The following is a 19,505-nucleotide window of genomic DNA, read 5'->3' on the forward strand; positions in this document are numbered from 1 at the left end:
CAAACACAACAAAGCACACACCAAAAGAACATGAATCCCAGCTGTCTTACTGACAGGCAGGAGCTGCACTCATACACACATATCAATTTTCTCTTAAAAGCAGCATATTGGAAGAACTTAAATAGGTTTCACCTTGTAGACTTAATTCCGTGGCTCGTTTGAGGTCATCATCCTCTTTCTGTTCTCGTGCCTCCTAATGGGGAGAGAACAAAACTTAGCTCATTGAGACATTTCACTGTTTAAAATTCTTGTGGTGCTCTTTTTCCATTGAAACTGTGCTGCTCTGGTTTCTACAACAAACTTGACATTGTAAATTAAAGGTTCTGTGTGAAGGAATGTTTGCAACCACCGAGAGTCCAATGTTCCCGTGCAACAGAACCTGGGACAAACCTTCATTAAGGCTTGTCAAAGCTCCTGAAGTTTGGTATGCAGCAGAGCGAGTCTCCAGTAACACCAAATGCTTTCCCTGGATCATTAATTTGAAAAGCATCTGAATGAATTTGTAACCCTGTGCTCAGGAAAGCTGTCACTTACACACAAAGCTCCTCACACTTCAGCAAAATTTAGTCTACTGACCAAAGCCAGCTGAGGACACAGTCATTAAATCCTGACAGATTTTATTATTTTTAAGCCATTTGAAAGTGGAGCCAGTGGTTGTATCAAACAGGTGCAATCCACAAAGGCAGGATGCAAAAAGACATCACTAAACAACAGGTATTAAAAATATTACCATGACCAAGCAGCAAAGAAGCCTCAAATCAACAAACACTTCAAATGTTTGGATAATATCATGCCCCTATTCCTCCCACTACTCTTGAAAGCCCAGAGCTATGGCAAGCCAGTCAATAATATTTAGTGAGCTGGCTTCTTAATTTAGGGTTTGAGAGCTTTCAGCACACATGAATGCAGCACCCCAACTATGTATTTCAAATCAAGCTAACCACAGCTACCAGATTTCCATGCCCAAATCATTAGAATAGCAGATTTTTGCTTCAGAACTGTAGCAGAAACCCACTCAAAGGGCAGTTTTACATTACTAGCATGAGGCCTTTTATCTCACTACTTCTAAAGGATTTGGGAATCTTTGTTAAACTACTCAGCATTGATGAATCAAAGCTACATCTGGCATGGAACATACCAACCAGCACCTCATAATGAGTAATGGGAGAGGAAAGAAATCCAAGAGCCATGGAAACATCAGATCTCATAAGGAAAACCATGACAGCTTTGGTATTAATAGAGAGCAGACAAGGGCACCTATTTAAAGGAAGACCTGGCTTTATTCTCTGCTGCTTGGTTTAACTTGTAGAAAGCAGTTACAGGTCTTGCAATTCAAGTGGAATACAGATAGTTAGCACACAACTCAAGAGTCCCATTTTTTCCAAGCCTAATTTAAAGGACTTGTTTTCAAATAAATTATTTGGGATCCTTTTTCCATTTTACTAATAGGGAAGGATCACATAAATGCTCAGTTCCTACATTCTTCACTAAGCATCCCCTACTCACTAGCACCAGAAACACACCTAGGATAGACACCTCTTTAGTCTGACCTGACATGGCCATTCTTAGCCTTGGCTTTGAAACCTGCCTCTTTCACTGAGTCTTGCCAAGACACACTGCAAGGAGCTGCTAGAGAAGCTAAAGGTGGGCTGGAATCTTGATGTCAGAGAGGAAGAGATTAGTTGAGGTTATCATAGTTCTTAATATAATGTGACAAACTGGTGCACAAAAGGGCACAGGGAGCTCTGAGAAATCTGTGGGTCTGTGATGTGATGCACAGTTTTCAAAGCACATTCAATATGTGCCCAGATGCATCCAGTGTCATCATCCTAGTGATACTGGAACTAGAAGAAACCCAAAATTTTTTCCATCTAGTTATCTCAAAAAAAGCAGAATAATTCCCTTGCAGTTACAGCCTGAATGCAAGCTTTGCCTTTAGCTTTCAGGTAACCAGTGTTGGGGAGGATAACTTAAGGAAGCAAATTATTTCTTACTTGCTCTTGAAGGCTTTGAGCCAGTGCCTGCTGAAGTTCTTGTTCTTCCCTCTCTCTCTCCATATCGTACTGCTGCAGCCAGTCAACCTCCCCTTGGGAGCCTTCTGGAGTTTTGTTTTCCTTATTCTCATCAAAATCTTTAGTTATCTCAGTGAAATTGGCAGGACCTGAGGAATCACAAAGTACAGTTTATACTTTTATGGTCTTCTATTTATTACCAGCTAAGTCCTCTTTAAATCACCACAATCCTTGCAGCAGAGTGACATCTATTGACAGGGAACTCACCTGCCATAAAACACCCACACAAGAGTCAGATGGAAAAAGCTCCAAAGAGCAGTCTTATACTACTTTTAACTGGCGCAAAATGAACCATTTGATTAATCCCTGAACCTGTTCTTTTCTTAGCCTTTTATGTTCACTCAGAAACAGCAAGTTTAACTACAGAAGCCACACACCACTAGGTTTCTCCAGCCATGAACCTGAAATTCTCTGTAAGAAAGCATGGATTATAAAAATTTGCATTGCAAATTATACCTCAGAGTACTACAGATGAAGCCACAATAAAAGCCAAACCAAATGCAAGATGAAAAAAAAAGCAAAAATCTCAAGCACTGTTTAAATGTGCTACCTTTTGCTTCAGCTAAGAGCCTCCATCTTGTGAGCACCACGTACAGCTTTAAAGGTGCATGAAGATGATAACTTTTTAGTTCACCTCTGAAGTAAACATAATGGCAGAAGTGCTTTATGGAACATCTGAAATGAACATTCATTCAACTGCTGCATACACTCCTGCAGATGCAGGACACTTTGCTTCTTGCTTGCAACTAGGAAAGTGTCAGGACCTGCTCCAACAGCTATCAGGCAGCAGCACGTGAAACTTCATGGTTATATCCTGTGCAGCAACATCTGCTGATTAGTTATTAACAAGGATAATATAAGGCAGTCTCAGTATCTGTGAACCCTTAAACACAAGACCAACAGCACTAGAACCACAATCCATCAGTCTAATCCTTCCAAGTTAAAAAAAAAACAAACAGAATGTATTACATGAGCTTTGAAAACTTCCAGTATAAGAAGAAATATAGAACTTATATTAAACGCATACTTTTTGCTTAAGAGTCACAAAAAAGCCTTCAAATAATTACACTGCACTTTCCAAAGAAAACCTGGACAGAAATGTGGCCACATTTGATCACAACTCTATTTCACAACACCATAAGCAACATTACTGCATAAAAAGGAGGGCATAAAGCAGGCTGATCATAATATTATTTTTATAGCCTTCCACCATCAAGGCTGTCAAGAGCTGTCCATTGAAACAAGTGTCATTTTTGGTAACAGTGGGGTATTCTGTTGTTAGTTAACCTTCTGGGTCTTAGAGGACACACGTGTATTGTTGGTTTCTTTTTCCATGCTAGTGCAATTAAAAACCAGAAGGAAAGCATGTAGCACACAATAAATGACAAACCACTTATATTTCCTTCAGCTGGCTAAAGGAAGACTCAGCTTCCCCACACTGAGATCACACAGGCTCCTCCTTGTACTTAACCATGTCTCTGTCAGAGGCCACAATTCACTTGAGTCTCTTAAGCTCATAAATCTACTCTCACATAAAAACCTTTAGAAAAAAAATACAGATATATAGCCAAATTCATTAGTAACTAGTGACAAAACAGCTGCATTTAGTCTTTTGTCATGAGAACACTGCTACTGTGCAGCCTAGGTTACAACAGCTACAGAAATTAAAATACTTTCTGCTCATGGAAGAGTCAGTTCTAGACATGACCAAATATTAGGAAATTGAATTGTCTGGCACAGGAACCTGTGGATACATGTGTTAATCAAGAGACGAAAAAAATGGAAATTAACTTTGAATCATGGAGGTGACAGACTTACAAGAAAACACATTTTCACAGTTTGATGAATTAAATATTTCATACATAGGGAAATGATAAAGTTTAAGTTCCTGAAACTCTGAGCAAGTCAGAATTTCAGCAGTGCAATTGGATCCAGTTCCTACCACCAGCCATTGCCAACCTGATGTTATCAGTAACCCGCTTTAGCCCACTAGAGTCCAGTTAAGATGGTTGCTTCGCCTTACCTGAGTCTAATACTGTTTTGGGTTTCTCCACCTCCATAGATTCCAGGTTTTCTGGCAATTCCTGAATTTCATCATCTCCAAAACCAGTGTCTGGGCTGCTTGTGGGCTTATCTTCATCCTGGCTCAGAGACAGAGAAGCTTCCCTTTTGCTAATCTCTAAAACAGCTGCTAGGAGCTCATCTTCGCTCATCCCATCAAAACCAGCATTACCCAGCTCAGGTTTATCACCCTCCATTTTACTTCTTTTTGAACCCTAGAGATGAATGGAGGCATGATTAAGTGTTTGAATAAACAGGTACATAACATCAGTTTTACATTTCCGTGAAGATTTATTTTTAACCCCAGGGAGTGGGAGCTTGGCACTGACAACATTCTCATTACTGTCTAATTACATGAGACTCAATGGAGAGACAGCCTTTATAGCTACACTTACTCCACACACATAAAAAAATTAAATACACACTACAACCAGTTTTTACAGGACTTGTGGATTGACATACACAAGATAATTCTTCCCTTCTCCTTCCTCTCCTTCAAGACATGATTCCCCGTTAGGTTCTGATGAATTCTCAAGCCCCTGGCAAGTCAATGCTGAGATATAAGCAGGGAAACTGCAAGTTTGTTAACAAAGGATGAAGTAGCAACATGACAGTAACTGAACTCAAATATAGGGATGGATGAACATAAACTAAAATTGAGCTGGTATGCAGAGCAATTAAGATTAGGTTTTGTGCTGCAGATTTGCCATCTGAAACCTTGATGTGAGTAGAGGGAGGAAGGCAGGAGCTGCAAACCAAGTAAGAAAACAGTTAAACAGGGAAAGGGGGAATTATTCTTTCCCAAGGAAAACAGAATGATTTTCATTTGGAAGAAAAAACACCTTAGCCTTAATCTCAATTTTCCTTTTTATAGTTCATTTTCCTAAAGCTGATGCTCATCAACTCCTACACCATCATAATTTGCAAATAATATAGTAATTTCAAAAATTTTGATATTAACTGTTAATCAGGAGGTTAACCTCCAAGTATGCATGTTTACACAATTACACTATTTATCATATGCTTAGAATTTCTTTTCCTATATTATGTTAAAATGGGGTAAGATAGTTTCTATTAAAATGTACTTATCCAGATCTTACTGCAAGCTGCAGTAGGATGAATCCCAGAACTTTGTTAAAATGAACAAAAATTACATTTTTACTGCTGCTTTTTACTCAAATAGAGCAAGCATTTTGTTTTGATAAGGCATTAAAACTGCCTCATCAAACAAGATTAGTAAATGAATTAACTAACTAAACTGCTTGTTCTAGACATGTTGCCCTCCAAGAATTAGAAGTGCCAAATTTAAACTTCTCTCCTCACTGGTATTTATGCACTGGATAAATAAAGCAGAATACCTTTTTAAGCTTTCTGATTTCTCTCTCTGCACCTGTAGGCTACCAACATCAAAACTGGTTTAGCTCTTCAGCAAACCCTAGTTCCAGGCTCTCTGCCAACAACTACCACTAATTCAGTGGATGGACTTTAAAGACTTGGCAGCATCTGTGCAATATTTGAATACAACTTTTCTACTAGACATTATTTGCATAGATTTTAAATAGTTTAGGCTCTAAGACAGGCTGCTTTAAGCAAGCATTTTTAAGAAGTCCTTCAAATACTACTTCATCTGCTGAAGCAAAGATCACAGGAATTGCAGCTGTGCCCTGTTTAGCTGGATAACTGCAATTTGTCCCTACCACCCAGTGCCATATACAGATGCTATTCCAGTTGTTCTCCCACACAGCAGGGACATTTTGCAAGGAGTGCCTGGCAAGGGATGCACTTGCCAGACAAAGTGACCACCAAGCCCTTAATGAAACCCCATCCACAGCTCTTTTGAGAATCGTACCAAGAAAAATGGTGCAGCAACAGTACTGCCACTTCCAAAAACCAGGACAACACTGAGAAGGTCAGACAACCTGATTAATGGTAACACACAGTTGGTCAGGCCTATTGTTGAGAAGTGGCCAATATGCATGGCCACAGAATAAAATAATTTATGTGAATCATCACCACCAGTGTCTCTTTCCCACAATAGGCTGTAAAGCCTGTAATTAATTTGTTATTCAAATCTGCATGCTTTATTCCCACTATTTCTGCACTTACAGGGCTTGAGCAGTAGAAACTACCTACTCTTCCTCACCAATAAAACTCCAGGAAGGATCAGTTAGGACAGTCTGAAATACCTTTTCTGTACATAAGAGGGACTTCAAAGACAAGCTTGTTTCCTTCCCCCAGCTGCAGCCAGGATAGATGTGCCATTCAGGATAGCAGTTACAAGACCTTCAGCAAAGGATTTTCTGTGTTTTCCCACAGTAATCCATTCTGTCCCTACATACCCTGACCATCAGGAAGTGTTCCCTAATATTTAATCTAAAAATTAATGTCTGCAGTTTAGTCTATTACTTCTTGTTCTATCCACCACAGGCACAGGAGACAGCTCAAGTGTTTCTATTAACTTCTTCCCCTTCCTTGAAGACACAAGCCTTGCTTACATTTTTCTTTAAACTAAAGACCAAACTGAAGACCACTTGCCTGGCTCTCTCAAAATCTTCCTTTCTAGACCTCTGACCGTTCATGTTCCTCTCCTCTGGCCTCTCTCCAGTTAATCTATAACTCTTTTCAGTCCAGAGCCCAAAGATGGAAACAGAACTCCAACTAAACCTCAATTCTGAGGAAAAAAGGAGGGTTACTTCACACAATGTGTATGTAGGCTACAGTTCTGTCTAGATACTTCTACTTTCAACCTGCCTGACCTTATGATTGGCACCTTTCATGACCTTTCAGAAGGCCCACTGCTTTCCCAGCTTTCCTATCCCACATTTATAGTCAATTAATCCTGATAAGATTAGCACCTTTAGCCTGTTCCTAATGAACAACCTCTCCTATTTTTATGCAATTTCTCAGATTTGTCAAGATCATTCTTATCTGTAGTTCTGAGCTTCATCAACCTGGCAGCTGTTCCTAGCTCTGGATCTTCTAAAATGCTTTATACTCAGCATCTGTCATTTATAAAATACCGGGTCAGGATCCTCCCTTGGTTTGATTCTCCTATCAGATCAGAAACTGTAGCTACCTTCCTCTTGTTACTACTGCTATTCATCCACATTTACACCTGTCCCGGAATATCATAATCAAGGCCACAAGGTCTCTGCTTGATTAAAATAACCCCACGAGCATTGTCAAAAACTTTAGTGAAGCAAAAGCTTTATAGAAGTAGAGATGCAGGAAAGTTCCTACGCACTAGGCCTGGCAGCACTCTTAACAGAAGAAAGTGGTACTGCATGATAATCCTCTAAGCTGCTTCTATTCCCTTCTGGGTCATCATTTCTTCCCACACAACTCACCTACCTGCTAATACACTGGCCTGAGAGAGGCAAAAAAAAGCATCTTGGCAGCATGAACACTAGTCACAAGGAAAAGCTCAAAGGCAAATTGAAATTAACTGTGCCATTACACCAATGAAGTTGGTCTCTTCACACTTCTATGTGTCCGCCTACAAAGACTGTTAGCTTCAGATTCTAGAAGCATTTAAAAGCTACACTTGAACGAGGACACAGATTAGATGTGCATGAAATTCTCTCAAATGAGTATTTTGCTTAGCCCAACTTGTACAGGACCTAATTTAATCAAGGGGCCTTAGTGCATATTTTATTATTGACAGCATGTTATACTTCAGCCCAGGAACATTATCAGTGGAAGTTACCCAAAGGACCGCCCAAACTGCTAAGCAGCTGGTATCCATAACCTGAAAACCCAAGTTCAGCTGCGATGCAATTACTTCTGTTCCCAGTGGGAACCCAAGACAACTGTAGAGAGAGGTCAATTAGCAAAGCACTCCCTTCCAGCATTGCAGTGCTAATTAGGAGGGAAAAAACCTCATCTGACATCAATGTCACTCACTTTATGCTAAAAAAAGCACACAGCAGACATGAGCACATACAGCAACTAGTACATGAAAGTTTGTGGGTTTTTCCCTTACCTTTTCTGGCTCTTCTTGCAGTTGCTGCTGATCTCTGCTCTGTACGTTACACAACCTTTGGCTATGGGCAACAGAGCGTTTCAATGGCTCATCATCACTGTCAGAATCTACATAGAGTGCTGCAGAGCTCTTTGACTTGAAAGTGTATTTTCTGTAAATTAAAAACATGGCTATAAAACTTCACATTGTAGCATTGGTGCATTGTAGCATCATACAAACACAACTCAAAGTAACTGTTGAAGCCGTGTTTTCACATTGGGGAGCAAACTGCAACAACTGACAATGACAATTTATTCATATGGCAGACAAGGTTTTCAGAAAAGCTTTATTCTATTGGGTTAACTGACATGTCTACTTGAAGCCTGCAATAGCTTACAACATTAAAAAGTAAGTGTCTGGCTCTTGCTTTTGAGGTGACGAATTCTGCACTTTATTACCTTGCAATCCCAGACTGAACTAATTTGAGACAAAGCCACATTAACACATAGAATTTGGCATAAATCATTTGACTTGAGTTTAAGCTGGAGATAGGGCTTCTCACAACACCTCCCAGATAAAGTACAAAAATGCACCAATTTTTCATTTTTCCTTTTTGCTCTTCCATTAAGATAAATTTTTGCTTCTTTATAACAGCAGACAAAGGAGTCTGGGGAAGTCACAATTTCTGTTTTATTAGTAAACCTGGTCTTTAAGCATCCCTCAATGCAAAAACATCCAGTGTGATGTCACATTTTTCACAGCATCAAAAACTGGCTGCCTCATCTTTGCAAATAAACTTAAGGAATCAACCACCTGTTCCCAAAACAGCCACTCTGGCTCTTTAGAGTCAGAACAAAGAGCTAGATTGCAGAAGTAGAAATAATTTTGCTTCTTAAACTAGGCAAATTGCACCATTGATGTTAATTTCAGCTACCATGCAATACCAATACAACTCAGATATGAAAAAAGACAGTAGCTGAAGTAATTTACAACATAAAAACCAGAAAAGAACTAGAAAATCTAAAAATACCTTAGAAACTACAAAACCCCAGGCCATAGGACATGGACATTTCAGAGCTATAACTCACCTACAAGGTGTGGAAGTGCTTACAGTACAGGAATTCACCATTTGGGAGGCTTTCAATGGACGGGAACTATTAAAAGAGTAAAATAATTTATTGCAGTAGTTACAGTCTTTAAAAAAGAAGTGTTTACTTGTCTGCTATGCATGCAAATCCATGACCAAAAGAACAAACAGAATACCATTATGTACTTGCTAATTGCTTAGATTTACAGTAATAACTTCATCACACTATAAATAAACAACAGTTGTTCAAAACCATGTATAATCCTTTAAACTTGATTCACTTCTTGGCAATGCACCCTTAGGGACCAGCTCACAAATTAAAGGCTCTCAGCTCCCATGTCAAGACAACTCATTCCTTTACATTTTATTCCCACCAACACTTGAGTTCCTGCTCCCAAACCACAGTCTCCTGCTGTTGTCTGGATCAGCCGGTTTTCTAGCATATCCCACATCTTAATTTCTCCTGCCTTACTTAGATTCCTCTGAACCAACTTTCTGCTCCATTTAATCCTTTCACAGGCTCCTCAAAGTCCATCACTATCACTACACATCTATCAAACAGATAGTAGCCACTGCAGAAAATCTTTTCTAATCTTCCTCCTAAACCAGGGCTGCTTCTTCCCAGTCTAGTTCCCCTTCCACTCCCTGGTCAATCACAATGGTTTCCATGACTGAAAAAAACCCCAAATAATGGAAAGCTTTTTCCAACTTATTTTCAAGTATTGCTGGTCTGGTTAGCATAAGGTTTGTTGTGTTTGAAATTTTTACTGTTAAAACAAACTCGTGGGAAACATACACTTACATCTCAAAACACCACTAAACATTTGGCAAAACACCAGCCACACTGCTGAACATATGCACCAGACATGTCCTAGCTCACTATAGGTACCCTGGCTATGTCACTCAGCAGAGGCTACAAGAGACCTAAGGGTTTCTTGCTCCTCATTCTGCCACAGGCTTCCTATGTGACAACTGGCACATTTAATCTCTCTGTCTTGCATCAGGCAGCTGTACAGAAATAAGAGTCACAGGGAAAAGGTGAGAGTATTTTCAGCATGCAAAGTGCTCAGATACTAGTGGCACAGGAAAGACAATGAAAAATGAATGACAGCACAGGAGGTGCAAGTGGAAATTAGTAGAAAAAGGTAGGATATTTTGTCTTCTAAGCAGAGTTAGAGTGCTCTGAAGGGAAAGGCAATCTAGATTTCTTTGGACTGAGAGGCCTACATTTTAAAAATTACTAGCATAAGTCTTCTTAAAAAGAATATAAAGTTATTTTCAAGGACAGTGAAGAATATTATCTTACCAAATATTTCCAAGATAATGCCCAGCTATCTCTTCCTACTATTTCTATCTGCTTCTTTTCCAAACACGTTCTCATGACAGCAGCATTACAAACCAGTAGCACACATCTGAGGCTACATAATTGTAATGTTTCCTTCCCCAGACATCCTCTGGAGGAGATCTGACAAGTGCCCACCTTGTGGCACACACGATTAACCGAACAGGGACCAAAGTTGCACACTCACATGGCAGAATGGACACTCCACCCCAGCGTCAGCGGCAGCCTGGTGCTTTCCGTGCAGTGGGAAAGCAGGGTTAAGTATCTTGGAATAACCACCTGCTGCCCGACTTTGTGATTGAGAGACAATGCTACATTGAAGCTGTATCGTTTCAGATGAAGAATCAGGACCCTGAGAGAGATGAGAGAAGGACCAATGTTCATCTCAAGACAGAAGTCAAAGAAAACCTACTGAAAAACTGAGTAAGCCTTTTTTCCAAGGGGTTCACCTGACCAAACCAGATTATTACTTTGGGGTGGTAGGCAAATGCTGATCATCTCTTATCTGCAAGACACAGATAATTACGCCCCTGTTCATCACTCAACTTGTACAATATTAAAATTCCAGAATATATTTTCTGTATCTGCTTTGTTCACACCCCAGAAACCACAAGGGGAAGGGGAAAAGTTAGTCCTCCTTGTGTGGGGATAGGGAGGAAGAAACAAGCACTGCTGAGGGTTTCCAAGGGTTTCTTTAGAGTGAAACTGAAGAACAGCATGGAGACCTACTGCAGGTGCATCTCTTTCACACCCTGACCACCGTACATGCTGTCCTGCTCATTTTCCCAGCTTTACTCTTTGAGGGACTTTTGCCTGCACTTTTGTAACATGTGCTTCCAGGAAGGAGAGGAACAGGTGTCAGCATTTACCTGGGAAGCCTGTTGAACTTGTGTGTGACAAGAGCAGACTTCCCATTGCACTTCTCACAGGAATACTCAATCTCCTCTGCCTGTTTAAGGGAGCAGAGAAATTACTTGAGGAACAAAAGAGAAATCAAATAGATCTCAACAAAAAATACATTACATCAGTCACACAAACTCTTCAAAATAGCAGGAACCACTTAAAATTATAATCACTTTCAAGTTGACCTACTAAGAGGTATTTAATAAGAGGACAGGCAGCAGACCTTAAAATTTCACATCATATCCACTAATACAGGTGGAATTCTTCTTGCAAGTCTACTGGAGACCAGTGAATTAGCCACCATTATGACACAAAATAGCTTCCAAAGAGAGGGGAAAATCCTGTGAGTTTAATAGTTTTCTCTTCCATACACAGGACTTGTTTGTTTCTTTTTTCCCTAATAATCTCCAGTGGATGTGGTGCCATGAAATTTTCTCCTTCTTGTTCAAAACCTCTACTTTATTCCTCAAAAGGTCTCCTCATCTAAAGTTACCAAGGGTATGCTACATGAGAGTAGAGTTGTGACCGGACATCAAAAGGGGAAGCATTCCTTTCCTGAAACTACGCAACTTGCCCATCAAACATTCTTACAGCCCTTTGCCTTAAGTGAAGTCAAATTAAAACATTACAATTTTAGGATGTTTTTTTAAATTGTAAGACCTCCATCAGCTTTTAGAAGAAAAAGCATGTCAGCTATTCTCTCTGTTGAAAGTACTATCTATACAGAGGGAAAAAAAGGTTCCTCTCAAGATACAACAAAATACAACACCAGTTTGCAGACATACAGCTCATTTTTAGCTTTTAGAAGCTTCACCTTGAAGTTCTACTTACAAAATAAGCATCCACATATTACAGCTATTTTTTTTTTAAATTATTGTACCTGCATGACCTTTTACCTCCATGCTAATTAAGGCTTGTACACAAGCTGTTGAAGCATCCTAGCCCAGGAGAGGTAGCACTTCCTGAGTGATTATCCCAATCTGACAGCCTCCCTTCTCTCCTCTGTATTTGTTTACACCTCAACTCTTTCATCACAAAATTGGGACGTTTACCTATTTTACGTAATTTAATTTCTGCATAGCATTTTACAATATAAACTTCCATTGCAAAAAAAGTGCAATGTTATCTCACATGCCTGCAAACCACTGTCATAGAAACTAATAATCAGCTGTACAATCAGAATTTCCATATGGTACATAACCTAGACACATTCCACAATGCATAAATGCCCCCCTCAAAGTACATACCCGAAAAAAGAGGTCAAGGGAATCCTGGATTGATCGGGAAGGAAGGAATTTCTTCCTTCGAGGAAGGTCAATGGAGAGGTCATTAAACTGCTCTCGTTTAGTGACTGTTTCACCACACCTAAAAAAGAAACATGCTTGTGCAAGTCTGATGAAAAATAAACTTGAAATTAATAAACACTTGCATGGTTTAGGGTAGTTATATATACTTCTTGATCATCCTATTTTTACTCATCAAAATGGAACTGTTTGATGCTCAGGACAAAGTTGGAACTTGCAATTTCCTTTTGGTACTTTAAAAACTGAGACATTTGTGTAAGGGTAAGAACAAAAATGCACAGATTGCTTTGGAGAGGCAAGTGATCAGGTATAGAGGAAATCAAAGTGACTGCTATAGCTGAACACATCTGCTTCACAGGTCACACACAGTGAATGCCCAAACAAATTGGTTGACATCTTTTTCTGCAAGAATGTAGAGAGACAGAAGAAAATGCCATTTCCTGGAAGCCCTTAGAAAGATCAGATTAAAAACGTGGCATCCCCTTTTTCCTTTAAGAGGAAATATTACTTGGCTGAAGCTCCCTTTTCTCTCTATTCCCATACAATTGGTACACAAAGAGCAAAGCACAAAGGCTTTTCATGGGACATGCAATGAAGAACTAGGTGGTATGAAGCTAAACGTGGCCTGCAGCAGCAGACAGCATGCTGTGAGGTTTACAGCATTTCTAGACAAGAGACTATTTTTCTAAGTATCTAGCCTTGGATAAAACATAGTTCTTTGTTCTGGTAACAACCTGCAGATGAAGTCACATGAGATGGGAACACTTCCTAGACTTTTAATATAAGTGTGAAAAAAAGCTGTCAAGCACACTTACATTTTGCAAATTATAGAATGCTGAACCTCAAACTCTAAGTTACTGATAACAGGACATGTATAAACTTTGGTGGCTGAGAGGTCATCAGAAGCACGTCCTGCTGAGTTATCCTCATTAGGGACTGGTTCACTCTTCCAAGTTTTGTTTAACTTTTCCATGTCTTCCTTCAGCTGATCCAGACACTGGCTCAAGAACTCATGTGCATCCTAGAAACAGGGCAAATACAATGAAATGGCTTTGTACAACTTCATTCAGTATTTTTCTCAAACACACACAGACTGGGGAATTACATTCAGTTCACTGCACTCAGTAATACTGAGGCAGTTCTGCTCTAACAACCACTGCCATTCAACCAAAAGTCACTGTCAAACACAGCTGAAGCTTGACAGGTCTTCAACACAGTCCAAACACCGGACAAATTGCACATAACTGTTTCCAGACAATGATACTTACATTCTGCATGTACCCAGAAAATCTCTCTGCAGTAGCTGAAATGGCACTTTTCACCTTCTTGAGCAGCTCTTTCTTAACCTCAGGGCTGCAGACATCTTTTTTAGCAAGCAGATGGGCAAAACGCCTGCAGAAGTCAAGGCAATGAAACACTGTTTGGTCTTCCAGGACTTTAGAGAAACATAATAGAACTCATGATACCTTATTTTAAGAGTTCCTAAAAGCTTCTCTCCTGTGGTAAGTGGTTCAGGGGTTCTGTATGAAAATATCCCACATATAATTAACCTTTTCCATTTCAAGTATTTTGAGATCTCATTTGAAGCCATCATCAAACAGCACTCAAATTAGCAAAAAAAACCCAATCCACAAACTTTTAAGGCAAAGAGAAAAGCCTTATAAAGCTCTAAAAAAATTACTTCTCCTCTTTTACAATGAGGAAAAAAACATCATAATGCTTTTTGAAAACATTTGTACTGATAGGAGATATGATACCACACAGTACCAAAATAAGCAACACAAAATCACTAAATTAAACTTGAATGGTCAGAATGGTTTCTGTTATCTTTTTTAACTTCCACTCATTTTCAAGCCTTACATCTTTCAGCAGTAAAACATTGTAATAGAGAAAGGAGCAGTAGCAAAAGGAGCCACGGTTCAATCTAGTACTTCTGTTAGCTTTGCTACAAAACTTCTGAAATTAACTTCTGCCTCTCAGCTACTGTAATTTAGTTATCTTTTACAACTGCTTTACAATTTCACAGGACATACACATGAAATATATTCCAAGTACAAGTTTTGGTCATGCTACATACATAGGAAGGTGATAGGAAGATGTCACATTCCATGACACAAAAAACCCCCAACCCAAAGACACGGAGAACCTGTGTAATCCCCTTGCATCCCAAACCCAACAACTAATACTCAGTTAACCCCAAGAATCTGATCAGTTTACTGCAGCTTGACAAGCTTCTGCTACTCTGCCGAACTCCAAGAACGGCGTGTGCTGTCCTAGCCCTCTACAGCTGCTCAGTGAAGCATGTTAGGAAACCACAGCACAGTTGATAAGCAATCACTGATCAACCAGAAAAACAGTCACCAGGTTAGATGATATAGCCAAACCAAGAGAAGACAAAGTAGATGCTTTGAGTATCAACTCTGACTTGTACAGGATCACACACTGCCCATTAGGTACATGGAGCACAACCTTCAGAGGTCTTTCTATAAAAATTAGAGAAAGGACATTTCAAGAGGCACGTGGAACAACCTCTGATCCCAAGTAGCACGGAAAGAGTTCAAGATGACACACCAAAAATAGAAAATTACCTCAAAATATATAAAAAATGATGGAAAAGAAACACAAATGGTTCTGATAATCCTGCATCTTATTTAGTGACAGAAATGAGGTGCACAAGAGAAACTATAATAAAAAATCCCAGATGGGTGAATTTAGAGAAAGATTAGTATGCAAAACTTGAACACTTTCCACAGCTACCAAACAAAAGGCATAAGCCCCCACATATCAGGTGAAGTTAGTGATCAGCTTAAACTTTACCCGGCAAAGTTTTTAAAGGAAACTTTTCTGCATCTAACTTATTTTGCAATTTCTTACATTTTCTTCTGAAGCATTTCACTCCACCACTAGAAATACAGTAAAAGAATGCCTGTAACTCAATATTATAAGTTTTAAGAGCTGATTTCCTATTTCAAAAGTAAAGCTCCAAAATACAGAGAGCTCTAGGAATTCTTTTATTATCTATACAGGCAAATGACCCTCTACAAGGATGCTTCAGTATTACCAAACCATTTTCTCAGTAAAGAAGGAGAAAAACAGCTTTCACAGAATGTGAATTTTACCTGATAAGTGCATTGAGTGGAATTTTTTTCCATGGAATACCCTGTTTGAGCAAATCATTAGCAAAAGACTGAATTGAAAACAAGGACTGTAGAATGGCATTCATATAGCAGGTGTTTCCCAAGTTTGAAAACCTGAAAAAAAAATTTGAATACTTTATATCTAATGGTCAATGTGCAAACCTGCTGCCAGAGTTAAACACAGCACTACTAAAAGAGTGGATATTTACCCCAGCCACTCCCCAAAGAGCATCTTACTGGAGCTGTTCCCCAGCCCTTCTGAAAACTCAGCCTAAACTGAAAACTCATGGGAGGCAGCATTTATCAGGAAAGCACCCATGAGTTTCTATAATCAAACTTTAAAAAAACCAAAATATACACACACACACACACACAAAGACAGATAAATGAATCATCATTAAAGGAACATGAATTACATAAAAGTATTATGTCTCTGAAACTCCCAGGATGTGAATTCAAGAATACATATCCTACAAATAAGAAAAGTGTTTCCTTGCTCAGTGTTCATTAATTTCAGGATTATTTTTTTTAATTAAATAATTACAACAAAAATGTGCATGTTCTGATGATCAAAGTATGCATGCTAGATAAAGAAAATTAAATTTACCCTTGCAACTGTTGTTGAGGATGGGTGGAAAGGGGCACTCGAGGTTTGTTCCATCCTGTGTAATCTTGATTAGATCTCATTTTTTTAACAGAAAGAGGGGCAGGCTGAGAAAGGAATCCCAGGCTTCTTTTTGCTGAAGAGGTCTGGCTGGACACACTAGACCTAGAAACATAAAAGGTAAGATTTGCAATGCTCTGCCTTAAAGAGCTATAGTCCATGACACTGGAATCGCAGCACTATGGAAAGCAAGGACTGGTAAAGCCATACATGATATCACTGGAATGCATCACAGTGAAAAAGACATGTGACAGAGAACATTTCTTTCCAGAAGTGTTCAATTCTTAACTTGGTTAAATTTTCTTCTATCCACCGGTGTACATGCAGTACAACCAAGTCTTTGGTCTTATAAACATTTAATAATTCTCCACACTGTATGATGAGAGGAAGAATGATTACAATGCATGAGATCACCGCTTCCAAGATATGCTTAAAATTCACATCTGGGCCAGAATCTTCATTTTCAGTCTCTTGTTCTTGTAACCTAATCACCAACTATGGACCTCAATTCCTAACATTTAAACATGGACAATGCTTCTTTTCTCCCTTGATCTTGTATCTCATCTATCTAGGGCAGAGACTGTGAGTCTGACTGCACAGCACCTGACAAAGAAGAATCCCAAGCTGAGCAGGATTTAGTATTTGCTAAAATACTGTTATTGCAATATAGAATTGCAAGCCATTTATCTACTTGGGAAAAATGAAGCAAGGGTTCAGACTTAACTTCCACAGTTTATATAGAATTTGAACCATCTAGAGTTATTCACAACTATAAAAGACTTGAATGATTTTACAAAGTCTTTCTATTGCAAGCAGTAAGTAGAGTTTGTAGATGTAAGCAGGGCAGTTGAAGACACACTGAAAAACTGGACTGTGCTCCTGAAGGGAAAAAAACCCAACAAAACCCACCATGTTATGCATCTAAGCACCATGTGATCAACACACAGGAAACCAAAGAGTTTAATTCCTGTGAAACAACTGCTATTTACAGTTCATTCTAGTGAATCAGCCCTACCTGTCCAGGGAGGAACTGCCAGTGGAGTACTCTTTTGAAGACGATCGACTACCATAAAAAGATGATGATTGCAGAGGTAAAACACCTTTAAAAGAAAAGATAGGACATTTTGTTCTAGGTTACACAGCTATTTTTACAATAAACAACTTGTTCAAACCCAAAAGTGCAATATGAAATACCAAAAAGTCATTATCTTCACTACGTGAAAGTTAATAAATATCTACTTGTTAAGGGAGACAAGATGCATGTAAAACTCCTGATTTCCAATGCACTGCTCTCAAAATTCAACATAAATATGCAGAAGTGAAAATAGCTTCTCTTCCCACTCCTAATTCCCACAGTAAATTACTATATACTTGGGGAAAAATAGGATTGTATCATTGCTATGATATCATTGTGATGGATCCTGAGACTCTAATGCCTCAGATGGTGCCACACTAAAAAAAAATGTTCTCAAGAGTCAAAAACCCACCTATTACAGTGAAATGCAGTGTAATTTAGTTTGAACAATGAATAAGTGTTTGATTCTTTTACAGCTTGAAGTTGTTTGAGCCATGCGATTTTCAGGAAAGCGGATATATGAAAGAAGTTTGCAAGAATTTGCAAGGATACAGAGACTAATTTTGACTCTGAAGACAAAACCAGATTTCCATTCACAGGTAAACATTCACCTTACCAGCTGTTCCAGCAATACATTTGTGCCATCAGAGATGCACTAAAAAAATAATGCATCACCAACATTCCCTCATAAAAACAAGAACTTGAATGCATTCCTCTTTAAGAGGAAAGAGGCTAAGTATCTATTCATAAAACTGAAGAACAGTGCTGCTTACTAGCTTATCTACATATTGTCAGTATTTCTGTGCTGTCTGTAAAGCCTTGTCCCACAGAAGTATCCAACAGAACTTTGGTAGAAACAGGACACAAGTCCTGGCCCCAGTGAGCTCCCCCTGTAAATTCTGGGGAACAGATAAGGATGTAAAAGCAAACAATAGACATCTTAATCACAAAAACCAGCCTACAGTTCACAGAGGCATTAAGAGCAAAGGGAAGTTTTAAAAATATGTAAGAAAGCAAGAAAAAAGGAGTTTACAGAAATCCCCTCCCAAGTGAAAGGGCAGCTTGGAACAGTTTGAAGCTGCTTGTTGGAATTTTCAAGCAAGCTGGCTAATGGGCTGGCATCAGCACCGAAGAATAAAGGTCAAGGCCACACTAGAGCAGAACAGGCTTTGAAAAGGAAGGCAGGTTATTTGCATCTCATGTATGGCTATGGAGGAAGCAACAAAGTTAATGGCAGAGCAGATTCACAAAAAACACCTCTACAGCAACTTGCTGAAGTTGTACCAAAGGAGCAAAATCGTACTGGTCAAGGCTAGGTATCATTTGGCTTTACATTCTTTTTTTACCTGATGTCCTGTTCTCCTCAGCCTGCTTCAGGTTCAACTGTTTCTCTCTGCTACTATTCAAGTATTTCCATGCTGGATCACTCAAGGCTTTATTATTCCTACACAGAGAAGAGTGGAAGGCAGTGCAGTAATGGAAGATATGGGATATTCCTTTTCAATATTTACAACTTGTTTTAAAGTGCTTCTCTCCTATCACCTTTAATACTTGACCATGAACAGTAGAAGCTCACTCACATGTAAGTTTAACCAATTCATTTAAACAAGCCCTCTTACAATTAAATCTGACTTCAACCACATGGAGCTGCTTCTTCCAATGGCAATTCCCTTTCATCAGTTTTGTTTTGAAAAGTCCATATAGTCCATATGCAGCTCTGACTGACATAATCAACAAAAGATTGATGACACAAAATTTGCATGTGCCAGTTCATGCAAATCAAGTGCTGGAGTTGTTTGTATTTCCCTTGCTAACCCTGAACACATACCTCATTTCAAGCACCCAATGTATTGAAAAGCTGACTGGCCTGGTCCATGTGGCTGAGGGCATTCTTTTCAG

The 19,505-nt window shown here is 39.1% G+C and overlaps 1 protein-coding gene across 1 annotated transcript in view; it reads right to left on the reverse strand.

Moving 5' to 3' along the window:
* The window catches only part of USP37 (ubiquitin specific peptidase 37), a 34,338-nt gene that overhangs the window by 7,620 nt on the left and 7,213 nt on the right, over positions 1 to 19,505 (reverse strand). The window contains exons 7-20 of the mRNA XM_030278294.4: positions 18,953 to 19,050; positions 17,547 to 17,631; positions 16,475 to 16,636; positions 15,850 to 15,981; positions 13,999 to 14,122; positions 13,546 to 13,751; positions 12,674 to 12,791; positions 11,393 to 11,472; positions 10,711 to 10,875; positions 9,183 to 9,248; positions 8,116 to 8,266; positions 4,096 to 4,348; positions 1,995 to 2,161; positions 133 to 193 (exon numbers count right to left, since the gene is read on the reverse strand). Coding sequence (XP_030134154.4) covers positions 133 to 193; positions 1,995 to 2,161; positions 4,096 to 4,348; positions 8,116 to 8,266; positions 9,183 to 9,248; positions 10,711 to 10,875; positions 11,393 to 11,472; positions 12,674 to 12,791; positions 13,546 to 13,751; positions 13,999 to 14,122; positions 15,850 to 15,981; positions 16,475 to 16,636; positions 17,547 to 17,631; positions 18,953 to 19,050 — 1,868 coding nt within the window. The remainder of the gene's footprint in view (positions 1 to 132; positions 194 to 1,994; positions 2,162 to 4,095; positions 4,349 to 8,115; positions 8,267 to 9,182; positions 9,249 to 10,710; positions 10,876 to 11,392; positions 11,473 to 12,673; positions 12,792 to 13,545; positions 13,752 to 13,998; positions 14,123 to 15,849; positions 15,982 to 16,474; positions 16,637 to 17,546; positions 17,632 to 18,952; positions 19,051 to 19,505) is intronic.

This window comes from Taeniopygia guttata, chromosome 7, assembly GCF_048771995.1.
Source record: "Taeniopygia guttata chromosome 7, bTaeGut7.mat, whole genome shotgun sequence".
Classification (NCBI taxonomy): domain Eukaryota; kingdom Metazoa; phylum Chordata; class Aves; order Passeriformes; family Estrildidae; genus Taeniopygia; species Taeniopygia guttata.